Source organism: Prinia subflava, chromosome 24 (genome assembly GCF_021018805.1).
Source record: "Prinia subflava isolate CZ2003 ecotype Zambia chromosome 24, Cam_Psub_1.2, whole genome shotgun sequence".
Classification (NCBI taxonomy): domain Eukaryota; kingdom Metazoa; phylum Chordata; class Aves; order Passeriformes; family Cisticolidae; genus Prinia; species Prinia subflava.
Genome location: NC_086270.1, coordinates 2285728 through 2300760, shown reverse-complemented (window position 1 = coordinate 2300760; position 15033 = coordinate 2285728). Strand labels below are relative to the sequence as shown.

The window sequence follows — 15033 nt, the reverse complement described above, 5'->3', positions numbered from 1 at the left end:
GCCAGCTGAGCTGGCTGCGGTGACACTGCTGTCACCAGCAGTGCTGCCAGGCCTGAGCCTGCCTCCGGAGCTGCTCACACCCCTCGGAATTCCAGCACTGCCAGCTGCTCTGGGATCCTGCTCCGTGCTGGGATCAAAGCTGCGACTTGCACGGGGAGAGACCCAGAGTTCTGCTGCTGCTGCTGCTGCACATGGAAGTTTTGGGCTCCACGTCACCAAAAAGTGACTTTTCCTGCTTTTCCAGCCCTGTTTTTGTGCACAGGGAAGGAGAATGTGGTGGAGTAGCTCGGGGCTGCTGCAGGAGGGAAGGGGTTTGTCTGGAAGCACAGGCAGATATTGGGATCAGGGGTTAGGGCTGTGTGTCCTGGCAGGTTCTGCTCCTCTCCCAACCCCACAGAACCTTCAGGAGCTTCCCAGGTCCTGGCTGCTCCTCCCTTGGGCATCCCACCCTGGCCAGACAGGAGGGATGTGGATCTGACAGGGTGATTTGGAGTCAGATCTGGATTTGCTTTCCCTCCTCCTCCTCCTCCTCCTCGTGCTGCTGGAGAAGCAGATTTGGGGACATTTCCCAGCGCTGGCATTCCCAGGGTTGGGAAAAAGGGTAACAGCATCAATGGCTGATTCTTTGAGTGATTCTTTGTGTGTTTTTGGCTGTCCCCTGCCTGTCCCCTGCCTGCCCTGTTCCAGAGCCCAGGATTCCAGCAGGAATGGTGCAGAGCCTCCCCTCTGGAGCGCTGCTGGCGCCGCGCCTGCTTTTCCATTTTCCCCCTCAATTCCCCCCTCCACCTCCTCAGCCGTGAGGCTAAATTTAGCCTCCCTTCTGCCACAACGTAATTACACAATTTGCTGCCTTCTGGGATGCAGGGGCGCTCCTGGGGAGGGGTTTGGGGTGGGTGCTGCTGTGGGGTGTGAACACAGAGCGTTCCCAATATCGGATCCTCCGTGTGGAAACCCAGGAGCGCTCTGCTGATCACCCTGTGGCACAGAGATTGTGGGAAATGTGAGCCACAGCCTCTTCCAGGAGAAACTGGGATTGAGGATTGGCTTTGCTGTTCCAAAACTGGGCCTTTATGAGGGGTGGGCGCTCCCCAGGGCATGCGGGGTTTGTCAGGAAAAGTTCGTGATCCTTTTGTTTGTAGGAAAGTTCAGGATCTGCGATTCCGGTTTGGGATAAAACCAGCAGCTCCCCGCTGACTTTATATAATTTTTTTTGTGCTTTTTCCGCCCAGCTCTGTCCTGTGGGGTTCCCAGAGCCCCGAGGAAAGGATGGATTTGGGAAAGGACGGGGTTGTCTTTGGGAAGGAGTGAAGGGTGGGCGCTCCCCACGGCGTGCGGGGTTTGTCAGTCGGAAAATTCAGGATCCACGAATTTGGTTTGGGATAAAACCAGCAGCTCCCTGCCAACTTTATTTTATATTTTTTTGTGCTTTTTCCTCCCAGCTCTGTCCTGTGGAGTTCCCAGAGCCCCAAGGAATGGGGTTGTCTTTGGGAAGGAGTGAAGGGTGGGCGCTACCCACGGCATGGGGGTCTGTCAGTCGGAAAGTTTGGGATCCGTGATTCCAGTTTGGGATAAAACCAGCAGCTCCCCACTAACTATATATTTTTTTTTTTGTGCTTTTTCCTCCCAGCTCTGTCCTGTGGGGTTCCCAGAGCCCCAAGGAATGGGGTTGTCTTTGGGAAGGAGTGAAGGGTGGGCACTCCCCACAGCGTGCAGAGTTTGTCACTTGGAAAATTCAAGATCCGCGATTCCGGTTTGGGATAAAACCCGCAGCTCCCCGCTGACTTTATATAATTTCTTTTGTGCTTTTTCCGCCCAGCTCTGTCCTGTGGGGTTCCCAGAGCCCCGAGGAAAGGATGGATTTGGGAAGGGACGGGGTTGTCTTTGGGAAGGAGTGAAGGGTGGGCGCTCCCCACGGCGTGCAGGGTTTGTCAGTCGGAAAATTCAGGATCCACGAATTTGGTTTGGGATAAAACCAGCAGCTCCCTGCCAACTTTATTTTATATTTTTTTGTGCTTTTTCCTCCCAGCTCTGTCCTGTGGGGTTCCCAGAGCCCCAAGGAACAGGGTTGTCTTTGGGAAGGAGTGAAGGGTGGGCGCTCCCCACGGCGTGCGGGGTTTGTCAGTTGGAAAGTTTGGGATCCGTGATTCCGGTTTGGAATAAAACCAGCAGCTCCTCGCCGACTTTATTTGGGGTTTTTTTGTGCTTTTTCCTCCCAGCTCTGTCCTGTGGAGTTCCCAGAGCCCCAAGGAACGGGGTTGTCTTTGGGAAGGAGTGAAGGGTGGGCACTCCCCACAGCGTGCAGAGTTTGTCACTTGGAAAATTCAGGATCCGCGATTCCGGTTTGGGATAAAACCAGCAGCTCCTCGCCGACTTTATTTTTTTTTTTGTGCTTTTTCCTCCCAGCTCTGTCCTGTGGAGTCCCCAGAGCCCCGAGGAACGGGGTTGTCTTTGGGAAGGAGTACACGGTGGGCACCAAGGCCGTGTACCAGTGCAACCAGGGCTTCCAGCTGCAGCCGGGCGCGCAGCCCAGCGCCGAGTGCCTGCAGGAGGGAGTGTGGAGCAACGGGAACCAGCCCCCCCTGTGCGTGGGTGAGTGGGGATCCAGTCCTGGTCTCCAGCCAGTGGTGCCTTCTGGGCTTCCTAAAAGCAGAAGCCACACAAAATCAACAGGATGAAAAGCAGTTCTGTTTATTGAAGGGCTTTCAGGTACATTTTGGGCAGAGGAACACCCAAAAATGGACAATATGTCATGGGTTGTATTGTCTGGGAAAGCTTTCAGAGTCCAGGGCATCCCTGTGGCCACCCTGGAGGGTTTGGAGACCGGGCAGGGGGTCTGGGGTCTGTCCCAGGGGCTCAGGCAGCCTCACACAGAGCCCAGGAGGGCACTGCCTCTGATCCCTGCCATGGCAGTGAATGCCCACAGTGTGTGAACAATCACAAGCTGGGAGAATTCAAAATAAGCAGTATTTAGTTTATCATAGAATGTGAATGTAGAATTTGGGATTCTCAGTATATGGGGCTGAAGAGACAGGATGGAGGAATTGGGGAGTGGCCCCTGTGCTCCTTGTTCTTGCTCTCGTCCCCCATTTTCTGCTGAGTTGGATTTTAGAGATTGGTTTAGAGTAGAAATGACATGTTAGCATAGGGAGTAGGCATTGGTACAATTTTGTAAATAAAAAGTTCATTGTGGACAGTGGTTGGGTCAGGGGTACTGTACATAAGGTGTGGGGCTCTCTGAGCCGCCCAGTCCCCCCCGTGTCCTGCTCTGCTGGGGACGCCCTGCAGAGCTGGGACAGAACTGAGATAATGAAGAATAAACAACCCTGGAAACACAAACTGGGGACTCAGCCTGGCTGCTCTGGCTCTGGTGTGAAACACTCAGGGCAAAGAGAAGCCTGAAAACCTGATTACCTCTGGGAACAGCAACCCTGAGGAGAATCTCAGGGAACAGCAACCCTGAGAGCTTTCCTTTCAACCCTCAACTGTTCCATTCCCCTGGGGAATGGTCTCTCCCCCCTCAGGGTCCCCTAGAGCTTGTACCGTGCAGTTTGACCCTTCCTTCCCTTTCTGACCCCACTGGCTGTGTCCCAAATGTCCCAAATGTCCCAAACTGCCCCTCCCTGGCGAGAGCTGAGAAAAGACCCTGTTCCCCTGTGCACACCCTCTTTCCCTCTGGACACCACCTGGAATAAACACCTTGAACTGCAGCTGAGGATCAGAGCCTCTTTTGGGTCCTTTATCCATAAAATATTCCTCCAAAGCCTCCTAAGGCCTGAGCTAGCTTGGAACTTCAGAGGGGTTAAAAAGGAGAATTTACTTCACTCAACAACAACCCCACCAGGGGGACACTCCGGGGGGATTTTTTTGGGGTGTGGGGGGTTTGAAACCTCAATTAACCTCGATTTATCTCGATTAACCAGCTCTCTGTGTGATTTTCTGTTGGAGTCCAGGATATTCCTCTGGCCGCCCTGGAGGATTTGGGGTCTGTCCAGGGGGGTCTGGGGTCTGTCCAGGGGGGTCAGTTAGACCCACGGGGATCCCAGGAGGACACTGACTCTGATCCCTGTCCATGGGAGTGAGCACTCGCATGCAGGAAGAGTCACGAATCCTGGGAATTTGGAATAAGTAGTGGATGGTTTGTTGTAGAGTATAAATATAGAAATTAGGATTCTTAGTATATGGGGCTGAGGAGACAAGATGGAGGAATTGGGGAGTGGCCCCTGTGCTCCTTGTTCTTGCTCTCGTCCCCCATCTTGTGCTGAGTTGGGTTTTAGAGATTGGTTTAGAGTAGAACTGACATGTTAGCATAGGTAGTGGGCATTGGCAAAATTTAGTAAATAAAAAATACGTCTGGGACAGTGGTTGGGTCAGGGGTACTGTACATAAGGTGTGGGGCTCTCTGATCCCCCCAGTCCCCCCCGTGTCCTGCTCTGCTGGAGACGCCCTGCAGAGCTGGACAAGAACTGAGAGATAATTAAGAATAAACAGCCTTGATAACACGAACTGCTGGACTCAACTTGTCGTCTCTACCTCTGGTGTGAAACACTCAGGGCGAAGAGAAGCCTGAAAACCTGATTACCCCTGGGAACAGCAACCCAGGGGAAACTCCCAGGGAACAGCAACCTTGGGGGAACCCTGAGCACCTTGGGGAACAGCAACCCCAAGGAGAATCTCAGGGAAACAACAACCCTGAGAATTTTCTGTTTTTCCTCCCCGTTCTGCCCCTCCCCAGCTGTGACGTGCCCCGACGTGGGCAGCATCGCGGTGGAGCACGGCCGCTGGCGCCTCACCTACGAGGTGCAGTACCACTACAACGCCCAGCTCATGCTCATCTGCGACCCTGGCTACTACTACACGGGCCAGAGAGTCATCAGCTGCCTGGCCAACGGCACCTGGAGCATCGGGGAGCCCGCGCCCACCTGCAGAAGTAAGAGCAGGGGCACCCAAGGGTGGCGCCGGGGGCTGGGGAAGGTGTTTGGGGTCAGCAAATCCCAGTTCTGAGGGGGGTTTTGGGGTTTCTGGTGTGGTTTCAGGGAGTTCCTGGTGTTAGGAAGTGCTGGGCATTGCTGGTGGTGTGAAGGGAGGAGTTGGGTGGTAGCTGGAGCAAACAGGGGGGTAAACGCCAAGGAGGGGGTAAACACCAAGGAGGGGGTAAATTAAAAAGGGAAATTTGCTAAAAGGAAGGGAATAATGGGTGAAAAATGCCAGGAGATAATGAAAAAGGGGAGTGACTCACAGACAGGTGTGGTGGGATTACAGATTGAGGCTGAAATAACCAAATGATCATGTAAAATTTGGAAAAAAAATAAGGGCCAGTGGAGAAGCAGTAAAATGTGTGTGAATTCCTTATTTAGCGGCGGGAAAAAGGAATATAAGGAACATAAGTTAAACCAAATTTTGGGGGTCTCTGTTGGTCAACCCTGTGCCTGATGGTGCTGGTGGATCACCAAGGAGATGGTGGCCTTTGGGTGGTGGAGATTGAGAGTGGGAACACCCCAAGTTCTGGTCAGAAGCTGAATTAATATATTGAGTATATATAAACAGGGAGTTTATATAGGTTTATGTAGGTTTATACAGGGTTTTTCTTGTACAGCACTTCTGCAGGGTTCTGTTTTTGGTAACAATTTCTCTTTCTTTATGACATCAGTTAATTGGCAATCATGACAGAGCTCCACAGCGTTTCTTGGTCACTCCTACCCAGGGATGCTTTATCTGTTTCTGCTCAATCAGGCCTCAGGCTCCAGGCTCCTTTATCAGTTCCATTCCCCTCTCTGTTTCAGCCCCCAGGTTTGGGTGCAGGATGGGGTGGTTTGGTGCAGATTTTAGGATGAAATCCTTCCCAGTGAGGGCAGGGAGGGGCTGGGATGGATTTTCCAGGGAAGCTGTGGCTGCTCCATCCCTGGAAGTGTCCCAGGAGCAACCTGGGATGGTGGAAGGTGTCCCTGCTGTTGTGTGGGACTCATTTACTGCTGGCAGCAGCTGAGGGAGCTGGAAGGGAGCTGGGATGAAGGGAAAAGTCTGGATCTGATTCCTGGTTCAATCCCAGCCCCTCTCTGGCATCTCCAACCCCTCAGCTCAGCTCTTGCTGTGGGGTCCCAGCAGCTTCCCTGTCACAGCTGCTCTGAAGTCAGGGCTTTTAAAGTGGAAAAATAAAGAATTCTAAAATAAAGAATTCTGCTGTCAAGCCTCAGCCCTCACACAAACACCAGGTTTACAAGGGTAACAGTGTCACCTGCAAATCAAACCCGCAGCAGCAGCCCTCAGTTGTTCTGACACCGCTGCTGCGCTTTGCATCTCTCCTTTTGTCAGAGGTGGAGGGGTTTTCTCTCCAAGAGCAGACACAGACAGCAAAACCTCTCCTCCCCTGCTGCCTGCCTTTGTCTGGAGCTGTGGCTGCCGGCGTGGGTGACAGATGTGCTTTTCCCCCTGCCAGCTCTTCCTCTGGAGGTGGGAGCAGGAGCCTGACCTCCTTTTGTTCCCTCAGCCTTATTGCCACCTAAATCCAAGTGACAGCATCTTGGCAGTGCCCCGAGGTCAGGAGCACCCAGCGGGAGCTCCGGAGGGTTTGCAGAGCTCGGAGGAGGAGAAAATGAAGATAAAATCAAGAGCTGGAGTTCTGAGGGGGAGTTGGGTTTGCAGGGGTTCCTGCATCCCAAAAACCCAGCTGGGATCTGTGGATCTTGGAATTTCGGCTCGTGGGGGACAGCTGGGTGTCACTTTTAATTGGAAATTTGGTGCCATTCCAAGGTCAGGTTGGACAGGGCTTGGAGCAGCTTGTCCAAGTGGGAGATGACCCTTCAAGGTCCCTTCCAACCCACCCCATTCCATGATCCTGTGGGTTTTCTGGGAATCAGGCTTCCTGCTGCATCCAGCGACCGGGTAATGACAGAAAAATATTCCTGTGTGAGGAAGTCCTGGTGTGAAAAACTCCTTTGGTTCCTTCCCAGCCTGTCTTCAGTGCTTCCCTCGTGTCCCAAAGCATAAATATTAACAGCTCTTCTTTTTGTCACCTCGCCTCACACGGCTCTGGAATTGTTACAATTCCTGGAAGTCCTTAATGAGCTTTCCCACCCCGGCAACAACTCCTGGTGCTGGAAATTCATTCCTTCCCCACCCACCCCTCTCTTCTCACTGCCCTCTGGGATCTGTCCTAGTTATCTCCTGCGGGGACCTGCCCACCCCTCCCAACGGCAACAAGATCGGGACCCTCACCACGTTCGGGGCCACTGCCATCTTCTCCTGCAACACCGGCTACACCCTGGTGGGCTCGCGGGTGCGGGAGTGCATGGCCAACGGGCTCTGGAGCGGGGCTGAGGTGCGCTGCCTGGGTAGGTATCCCTTGGGACACCCCTGCCGGCACCCACGGGCCAGGGGAGGGCTCCTGGAGGCTCCTCGGGGGTTTTAGGGGTTGATCAGGGCAGGAATGCGCCCTGAGGGGATTTCAGGGGGTGGGAAAGGGAGGCAGAGGTTGATTGCTGCCTCCTCAGTGAGGTGTGAGGTGCTGGGGGTGTTGATTGATGGCAGCAGAGTCTGGGGTTGGCAGCCTGGAGATGGAAGGGGACAGGTTTGGGTTGGATTTTGGGGTGGAATTCTTCCCTGTAAACAACGGGCAGGGATTGCCCGGAGAGGCTGTGGCTGCCCCATCCCTGGAGGAGTCCAGAGAGGCTGGAGCGAGCTGGGATGGTGGAAGGTGTCCCTTTGGACAAGCCTTACGCTCCGTTCTGACCCAGCCCATTCCGGGCATCTCCAAACCTCATCCATGGCCCTGGAGAAGCTGTGGCTGCTCCTTCCCTGAACATGTCCAAGGAGAGGTTGGACAGGGCTTGGAGCAATCTGGGATAGTGGAAGGTGTCCCTGTGTCCCAGTCCTTAGGATCCCCTCCAACCCAGCCCATTCCAGGCATCTCCAAACCTCATCCATGCCTGGAGAAGCTGTAGCTGCTCCATCCCTGGAAATTCTCCAACCAAGGAGGGCTCAGACAGGGCTTGGAGTGAGCTGGGGTGGTGGAAGGTGTCCCTGTGTCCCAATCCTTACATTCCCTTCTGACCCAGCCCAGTCTGGGCATCTCCAAACCTCATCCATGGCCCCAGAGAAGCTGTGGCTGCTCCTTCCCTGAACATGTCCAAGGAGAGGTTGGATAGGGCTTGGAGTGAGCTGGGATGGTGGAAGGAGTCCCTCTGTCCCAATCCTTACATTCCCTTCTGACCCAACCCATTCTGGGCATCTCCAAACCTCATCCATGCCCGGAGAAGCTGTGGCTGCTCCATCCCTGGACGTGTCCAAGGAGAGGCTGGACAGGGCTTGGAGTGACCTGGGATGGTGGAAGGTGTCCCTGTGTCCCAATCCTTACGTTCCTGTCTGACCCAGCCCCGTTGATGCCTGGAGAAGCTGTGGCTGCCCCATCCCTTGAAGTCCTCCAACCAAGGAGAGCTGGGACAGGGCTTGGAAGATGTCCCTGTGTCCCAACCCTTGGGATCCCCTCCAACCCAGCCCATTCCGGGCATCTCTAAACCTCCCCCATGCCTGGAGAGGCTGTGGCTGCCCCATCCCTGGAGGAGTCCAGAGATCTTGGACAGGGCTTGGAGTGAGCTGGGATAGTGGAAGATGTCCCTTTGGACAATCTTTACGTTCCCTTCTGACCCAACCCATCCATGCCTGGAGAAGCTTTGGCTGCCCCATCCCTGAAAATCCTCCAACCAAGGAGAGCTCGGACAGGGCTTGGAGCAACTTGGGATGGTGGAAGGTGTCCCTCTGTCCCAATCCTTACGTTCCTGTCTGACCCAACCCAGTCTGGGCATCTCCAAACCTCATCCATGCCTGGAGAAGCTGTGACTGCCCCATCCCTGGAAATTCTCCAACCAAGGAGAGCTGGGACAGGGCTTGGAGAAATCTGGGATAGTGGAAGGTGTCCCTGTGTCCCAGTCCTTAGGATCCCTCCTGACCCAGCCCATTCCGGGCATCTCCAAACCTCATCCATGCCTGGAGAAGCTGTGGCTGCTCCATCCCTGGAAATCCTCCAACCAAGGAGAGCTGGGACAGGGCTTGGAAGGTGTCCCTGTGTCCCAATCCTTATATTCCCTTCTGACCCAACCCCATCCATGCCCAGAGAAGCTGTGGCTCCTCCATCCCTGGAAATTCTCCAACCAAGGGGAGTTGGGCCAGGGCTTGGAAGATGTCCCTGTGTCCCAACCCTTAGGATCCCTCCACCCCAGCCCATTCCGGTGTCTCCCCATGCTCCGGGCGGTCCCTTCAGGGCTTTTCTCCGTGGGTGACCCCACCCGTGTCCCCTCTGCAGCCGGGCACTGCGGCGTGCCCAGCCCCATCGTGAACGGCCACATCAACGGCGAGAACTTCAACTACCGCGGCAGCGTGGTGTACCAGTGCCAGCCCGGCTTCCGCCTCATCGGCATGTCCGTGCGCATCTGCCAGCAGGACCACCGCTGGTCCGGCAGGACGCCTGTCTGTGTGCGTAAGTATTGTCCTCCCTTCCACCCTGCCCGCCAAAACACGCACAGGAGCGCGTGGGAGGGCTTCTGGAAGTTTCTGGGCAGAGGTCACACGCCCAGGGTGTGGCTGTGCACCCGCGTTTGGGGTGTTTTTATGGGATGGGCTGTGGAAGTTTCTGGGCAGAGGTCACATCCCCAGGGTGTGGCTGTGCACACAATTTTGGGTGTTTTTGCGGGGTGGTGCACACACATTTTGGGTGTTTTTTGGGATGGGCTGTGGAAGTTTCTGGGCAGAGCTCTCACACCCCCAGGGTGTGGCTGTGCACACACATTTTGGTGTTTTTGCAGGATGGACTGTGGAAGTTTCTGGGCAGAGCTCTCACATCCCCAGCATGTGGTGGTGCACTCATATTTTGGGTGTTTTTGCGGGATGGGTTCTGGAAGTTTCTGGGCAGAGCTCTCATCCCCAGCGTGTGGCTTTGCACACACATTTTGGGTGTTTTTGCAGGATGGGCTGTGGAAGTTTCTGGGCAGATCTCACACACCCCCAGGGTGTGGCTGTGCACCCGCGTTTGGGGTGTTTTTGCAGGATGGGCTGTGGAAGTTTCTGGGCAGAGCTCTCACACCCCCAGCGTGTGGCTTTGCACACACATTTTGGGTGTTTTTGCGGGGTGGTGCACACACATTTTGGGTGTTTTTATGGGATGGGCTGTGGAAGTTTCTGGGAAGAGCTCACACACACCCAGGGTGTGGCTGTGCACACACATTTTGGGTGTTTTTATGGGATGGGCTGTGGGTGTTTCTGGGAAGAGCTCTCACACCCCCAGCGTGTGGCTTTGTACACACATTTTGGGTGTTTTTGCGGGATGGGCCGTGGGTGTTTCTGAGAAAAGATCCTTGGTGGTTCAAAAATCCCGCTGGGTTTCTCCTTCGCAAGCCCAGCTGAAGGTGTGGGATGGGAGGAGAGGAGGCTTTTTGGGGGTGAGGGGGTGTTAAAGGCAGGCACAGCCCTACAAGCACACCCTAGTGGTCACAGTCCTTGAGAGCCACGTGGAAAATCAGGATGTGTCCTCTGCTCCCCTCCAAATCACCTTGTGCAACCTCCTCGTTTATCTTCCCAGGAAATAACCCAATTAACCAACTCCCTGCAGCTCTCAGGTGTTGATAAGTTGAAGCATCTTCTTATCAACGGGCAGCACAATCCGTGGATTTCATATCGTGGTGCTCCAGTTGTTTGTTCCCATCTCTCCTGTCTGCCTTGGAGCTTTCTGAGCTGGGGCACAACAAGAACGAGATGGGAAGGAGGGAATGACCTGGCAGAATCCAGCCTGAAAACACAAAATCAGGATTAAGCTGGCAAAGTTAGCAGTGACTCCAAAATCCGGGGGATGTCTGAGATCCTGCTGGAGATTTTTGGGAAAAGGATGGTTGGAAAGGGTTGGAAAGGGTTGGAAAGGGTGGGGTTTACTCTCATGCCCATGGCAGGGGCTGGAATGGGACGGGCTTTAAACTCCATTTCCATCCCAAACCATTCTGGAATTCTTGGGGGTAACAGAAATTTGGGATTGTCGATCTGGTGGGCTCTGCAGTGAGGCCCCTCAGGGTTTTATTGACCCCACTCAGGGCACAGCACCATTCCCTGTTCTTATTTCCCTTATTTCTCTTATTTCCCCTCCCAACCTGCTGCAGTCACCTCCTCTGTCAGATCCATGGAACCTTTTTTTAGGGACAGAATTCCTCCCATTCCCAAACATCCCAAACCTGGCCCTGCTTCCTGCAGCACTCCGTATTTCTCATTTATCCCTCTTATCCATATTTTAGCACTCCATACTTCACCTTTATCCCTGTCACCAGCGTGGAGCAGGAATAAATCCCCATCCCTGTGCTCCAGCCCAGCCCGGGCACTCAGATTTGTAATGGATCTTCTGTGGGAATTTCATCTTCCCTTCAATCTCCCGGTGCTGGCAGCTGCCCAGGACAGCCACATTTGTCCTGATGGACATTCCGTGTGACAATGATCAATAAAGCTTTGTCCTCAGCCGTCCCAGGATGTCACATTCCTTAGGCAGCCAAGAATCTCCTGCTGGCTCGTCCTGAGTTTCCTTTTGTGCCCTGGAAGTGGCTGGAATCAAAGGCTGTGCCAGCAGCGGGGCTGTGCCCTCCCCGTGTCACCTGCTGAGGTGACAGCAGAGTGTTCCAGCCTCTTCCCAGAAGTGTTTGGGATGCTGGAATTGGCTTTGCTTCCCTGGGAGTTGCCAGGGCAGCTCCTGTGCCCTTCACCTCATCCTGAGCCAACACCAAACTCAGGGAAAAAAAAAAAAACCAACTCCAGAAAAGTCCTCACTTCAGGGATTTGGGAGTGAAAATTTTCCATAAAGTTTCTCCACTTGGGCAGATTTCATCTCCTCAAGCCCTGCGCTGCAATTCTGATTTTCCTCATGTTTTCAGGTGTGACTTCTCCCTGCAGGGAGCAGCCAGGACTGGCACAGGGAGAGAGGGAGGGAACAGCAGAGTCTGGGATGCCTGGGGTGGTGTGGGATTAAAGGCAGGAGCTGGGAATTTTGGAGGATTCCTGCATGCAGGAAATTCCTGGTGCCAGAAAAACCTACCAAAATCCTGTTCTCTCAACAGAGCAGGCCCCAAATCTTCGGGATTTTGGGGCTGATGTGGGGATTTTTTATTCTCTCCAACCTCCAGAACGTTTTTCCAGTGAATAACCCCCTTTTTCCCCAGGAACAAACCGAGTGCCATTTCCATTTTGTGCTTGCAGCCATCACCTGTGGCCACCCCGGCAACCCCCCCAACGGCCTCACCCAGGGCTCCCAGTTCAACCTCAACGACGTGGCCAAATTCCAGTGCAACCCCGGCTTCCGCCTGGAGGGAGCCTCCCAGTCCCAGTGCCTGGCCAACGGGCAGTGGAGCAGCACCCTGCCCTCCTGCCGAGGTCAGTCTGGAATTCCTCCGGGATTCCTCCCTCTTCCCAAGCCAGAAATCCCTGGAAACCACCCAGGGGATGTCCAGGGGGTGCTGGAAATCCCATGGATCAAACCTTGGGATTTTCTCGCCTCCGAGGCGTTGGAGTGTGTTGGAAGTGGAAATTTGGGATCAGAGCCCCCTGGAGCGGCTTTTCCTCCACCTCCACAGCCCTCTTCCCTTTTTCCCATGGGATCAGCGCTCAGGTTCACTTCCCAAATCCCCTCCCCTCCCTGCACTCCCTCCCTCTGCATTCCCCTAATCCAGGATCTCTGGCCGTGCTGGATTATCGGTTATTCCCTGCTGGAGGATGGAAATCCCAGTTTGGGATCAGTTATTCCCAGCTGGATAATCTAAATCCCAATTTGAGGCTGGAGATCCAGGCCCTGCTGCTGCTGGATTGCCCGGACTCCCTTTTTCCCCCCTTTCCACAAGGAATTTTTCCACTCCCACCATTAAAAACCTCAGGGGAAAAAAAAAAAACCCAAACACAACGTAAACCAGCACAAAATCTTTAATTTCCCACCCTTTTCCTTGCTTTTTTTTTTTGGAGAACCCCACATTTTCCACCCCACCCTCCTCTCCCCGTCACTTTTTGGTTATTTTGGGGGTGTTTTTCTGTTGTTTGTTTGCAGTTGTGAACTGTTCTGACCCCGGGCACCTGGAAAACAGCGTCCGGCAAGTGCAGCCGAGCGGCCCCCACAGGTTCAGCTTCGGCACCACCGTGTCCTATCAGTGCATCCACGGATTTTACCTGTTGGGGACACACGTCCTGACGTGCCAGGGCGATGGCACCTGGGACAGGGCCCTCCCCCAGTGCCTTTGTAAGTGGCCCCAACCCTCCCTGTCCGGCCCGGCCGCTCGTCCCGTGGGGTTTAGGAGGATTTGTGGGGGAAAGTCCAGAAAAAAATGTGGATGTGGGAATGGTGCCAGTGGTTTCAGGAGCTTCCCAGGAAAAGGGGTTTGGGATTGAGGAGAGGGATCTTGCTGGAGGGAGTTCTCTATGTGAGGACAAGCAGATCCTGATAGATTTGGGGTGTTCCGGGTGGAATCCCAATGGATTTGGGGGTTTGAGGAGAGGATCCAGCTGCAGGGAGTTCTCTATGTGAGGACAGGCAGATCCCAATGGATTTGGGGGGTTCCGGGTGGAATCCCAACAGATTTTGAGGTTTAAGGAGAGGGATCTTGCTGGAGGGGTTCTCTGTGTGAGGGCAGGTGGATCCCGATGGATTTAGGGGATTCTGTGTGAAATCCAAATGGATTTTAGGGTTTAAGGAGAGGATACTGCTGGAGGGAGTTCTCTATGTGAGGACAAGCAGATCCTGATGGATTTGGGGGGTTCCAGGTGGAATCCCAACAGATTTTGAGGTTTAAGGAGAGGGATCTTGAGAGGGAGTTCTCTGTGTAGGGACAGGTGGATCCCGATGGATTTGGGAGATTCTGTGTGGAATCCAAATGGATTTTTGGGGTTTGAAGAGAGGGATCCAGCTGAAGGGAGTTCTCTATGTGAGGACAAGCAGATCCTGATGGATTTGGGGGGTTCCAGGTGGAACCCAAATGGATTTTTGGGGGTTTAAGGAGAGGGATCTTGCTGGAGGGAGTTCTCTGTGTGAGGACAAGCAGATCCCGATGGATTTGGGGGGTTCCGGGTGGAATCCCAACAGATTTTGGGGTTTAAGGAGAGGGATCCAGCTGGAGTGGGTTGTGTGAGGGCAGGTGGATCCCGATGGATTTGGGGGATTCTGTGTGAAATCCAAATGGATTTTAGGGTTTAAGGAGAGGATCCTGCTGGAGGGAGTTCTGTGTAAGGACAGGCAGATCCTGATGGATTTGGGGTGTTCCAGGTGGAATCCCAATGGATTTTAGGGTTTTAGGAGAGGGATCCAGCTGGAGTGGGTTGTGTGAGGGCAGGTGGATCCCAATGGATTTAGGGGATTCTAGATGGAATCCCAATGGATTTGGGGTTTGAGGAGACGGATCCTGCTGGAGGGGTTCTCTGTGTAAGGACAGGCAGATCCTGATGGATTTAGGGGTTCCAGGTGGAATCCTGATGGATTTTGGGGTTTGAGGAGAGGATCCAGCTGGGATGGTGCAGGTGGAGAGGGCAGGAGCGGCTCTGGAGCACAGGGAGGGCTCACCTGAGGGAGTGGAAACTCACCTGAGGGAGCAAGGGTACACCTGAGTGAGTGGAAACTCACCTGAGTGAGGGCAGCCCTGAGTGAGGGCTCACTCAGTGAGTGAGTCCCAGTCCTACACTGGGAATTCGGGATCCAGAGTGGATTTCAGCTGCCTTAGGGAGGTGCAGGCAGGAGCAGCCCCATCCCCAGCACAGTCACTTTGTCCCTCTGGCCACTAAACCAGCTGCAATCCCATTCCCTGCCCTCAGGAATGGCCTCGGAACTCTGGGAATTCCAGTTGGCTTCAGCTGTTCCAAGGCTGGGATTGTTCCTTTTGTTTTTTCCCCATGTTTATCCCCCCACACCAAATCCTACCAAGCACTTTTGGGCACATTTTCCTTTTGTCCTGTCCTCACCCCTTGCATGGATCCTGGGGAATTGGCGAGTGATGATCCACATTCCCACAGCCAGGAGGGAATTCCTGTTAAAATCCTGAT

The 15033-nt window shown here is 54.1% G+C and overlaps 1 protein-coding gene across 1 annotated transcript in view; it reads left to right on the top strand.

The window, feature by feature from the left end:
- Nucleotides 1–15033, top strand: part of CSMD2 (CUB and Sushi multiple domains 2) — a 290617-nt gene that overhangs the window by 256638 nt on the left and 18946 nt on the right. Inside the window, 6 exon segments of the mRNA XM_063419131.1 lie at nucleotides 2404–2589; nucleotides 4733–4927; nucleotides 7155–7328; nucleotides 9296–9469; nucleotides 12217–12390; nucleotides 13055–13243. Of these exon segments, the coding sequence (XP_063275201.1) occupies nucleotides 2404–2589; nucleotides 4733–4927; nucleotides 7155–7328; nucleotides 9296–9469; nucleotides 12217–12390; nucleotides 13055–13243 (1092 nt within the window).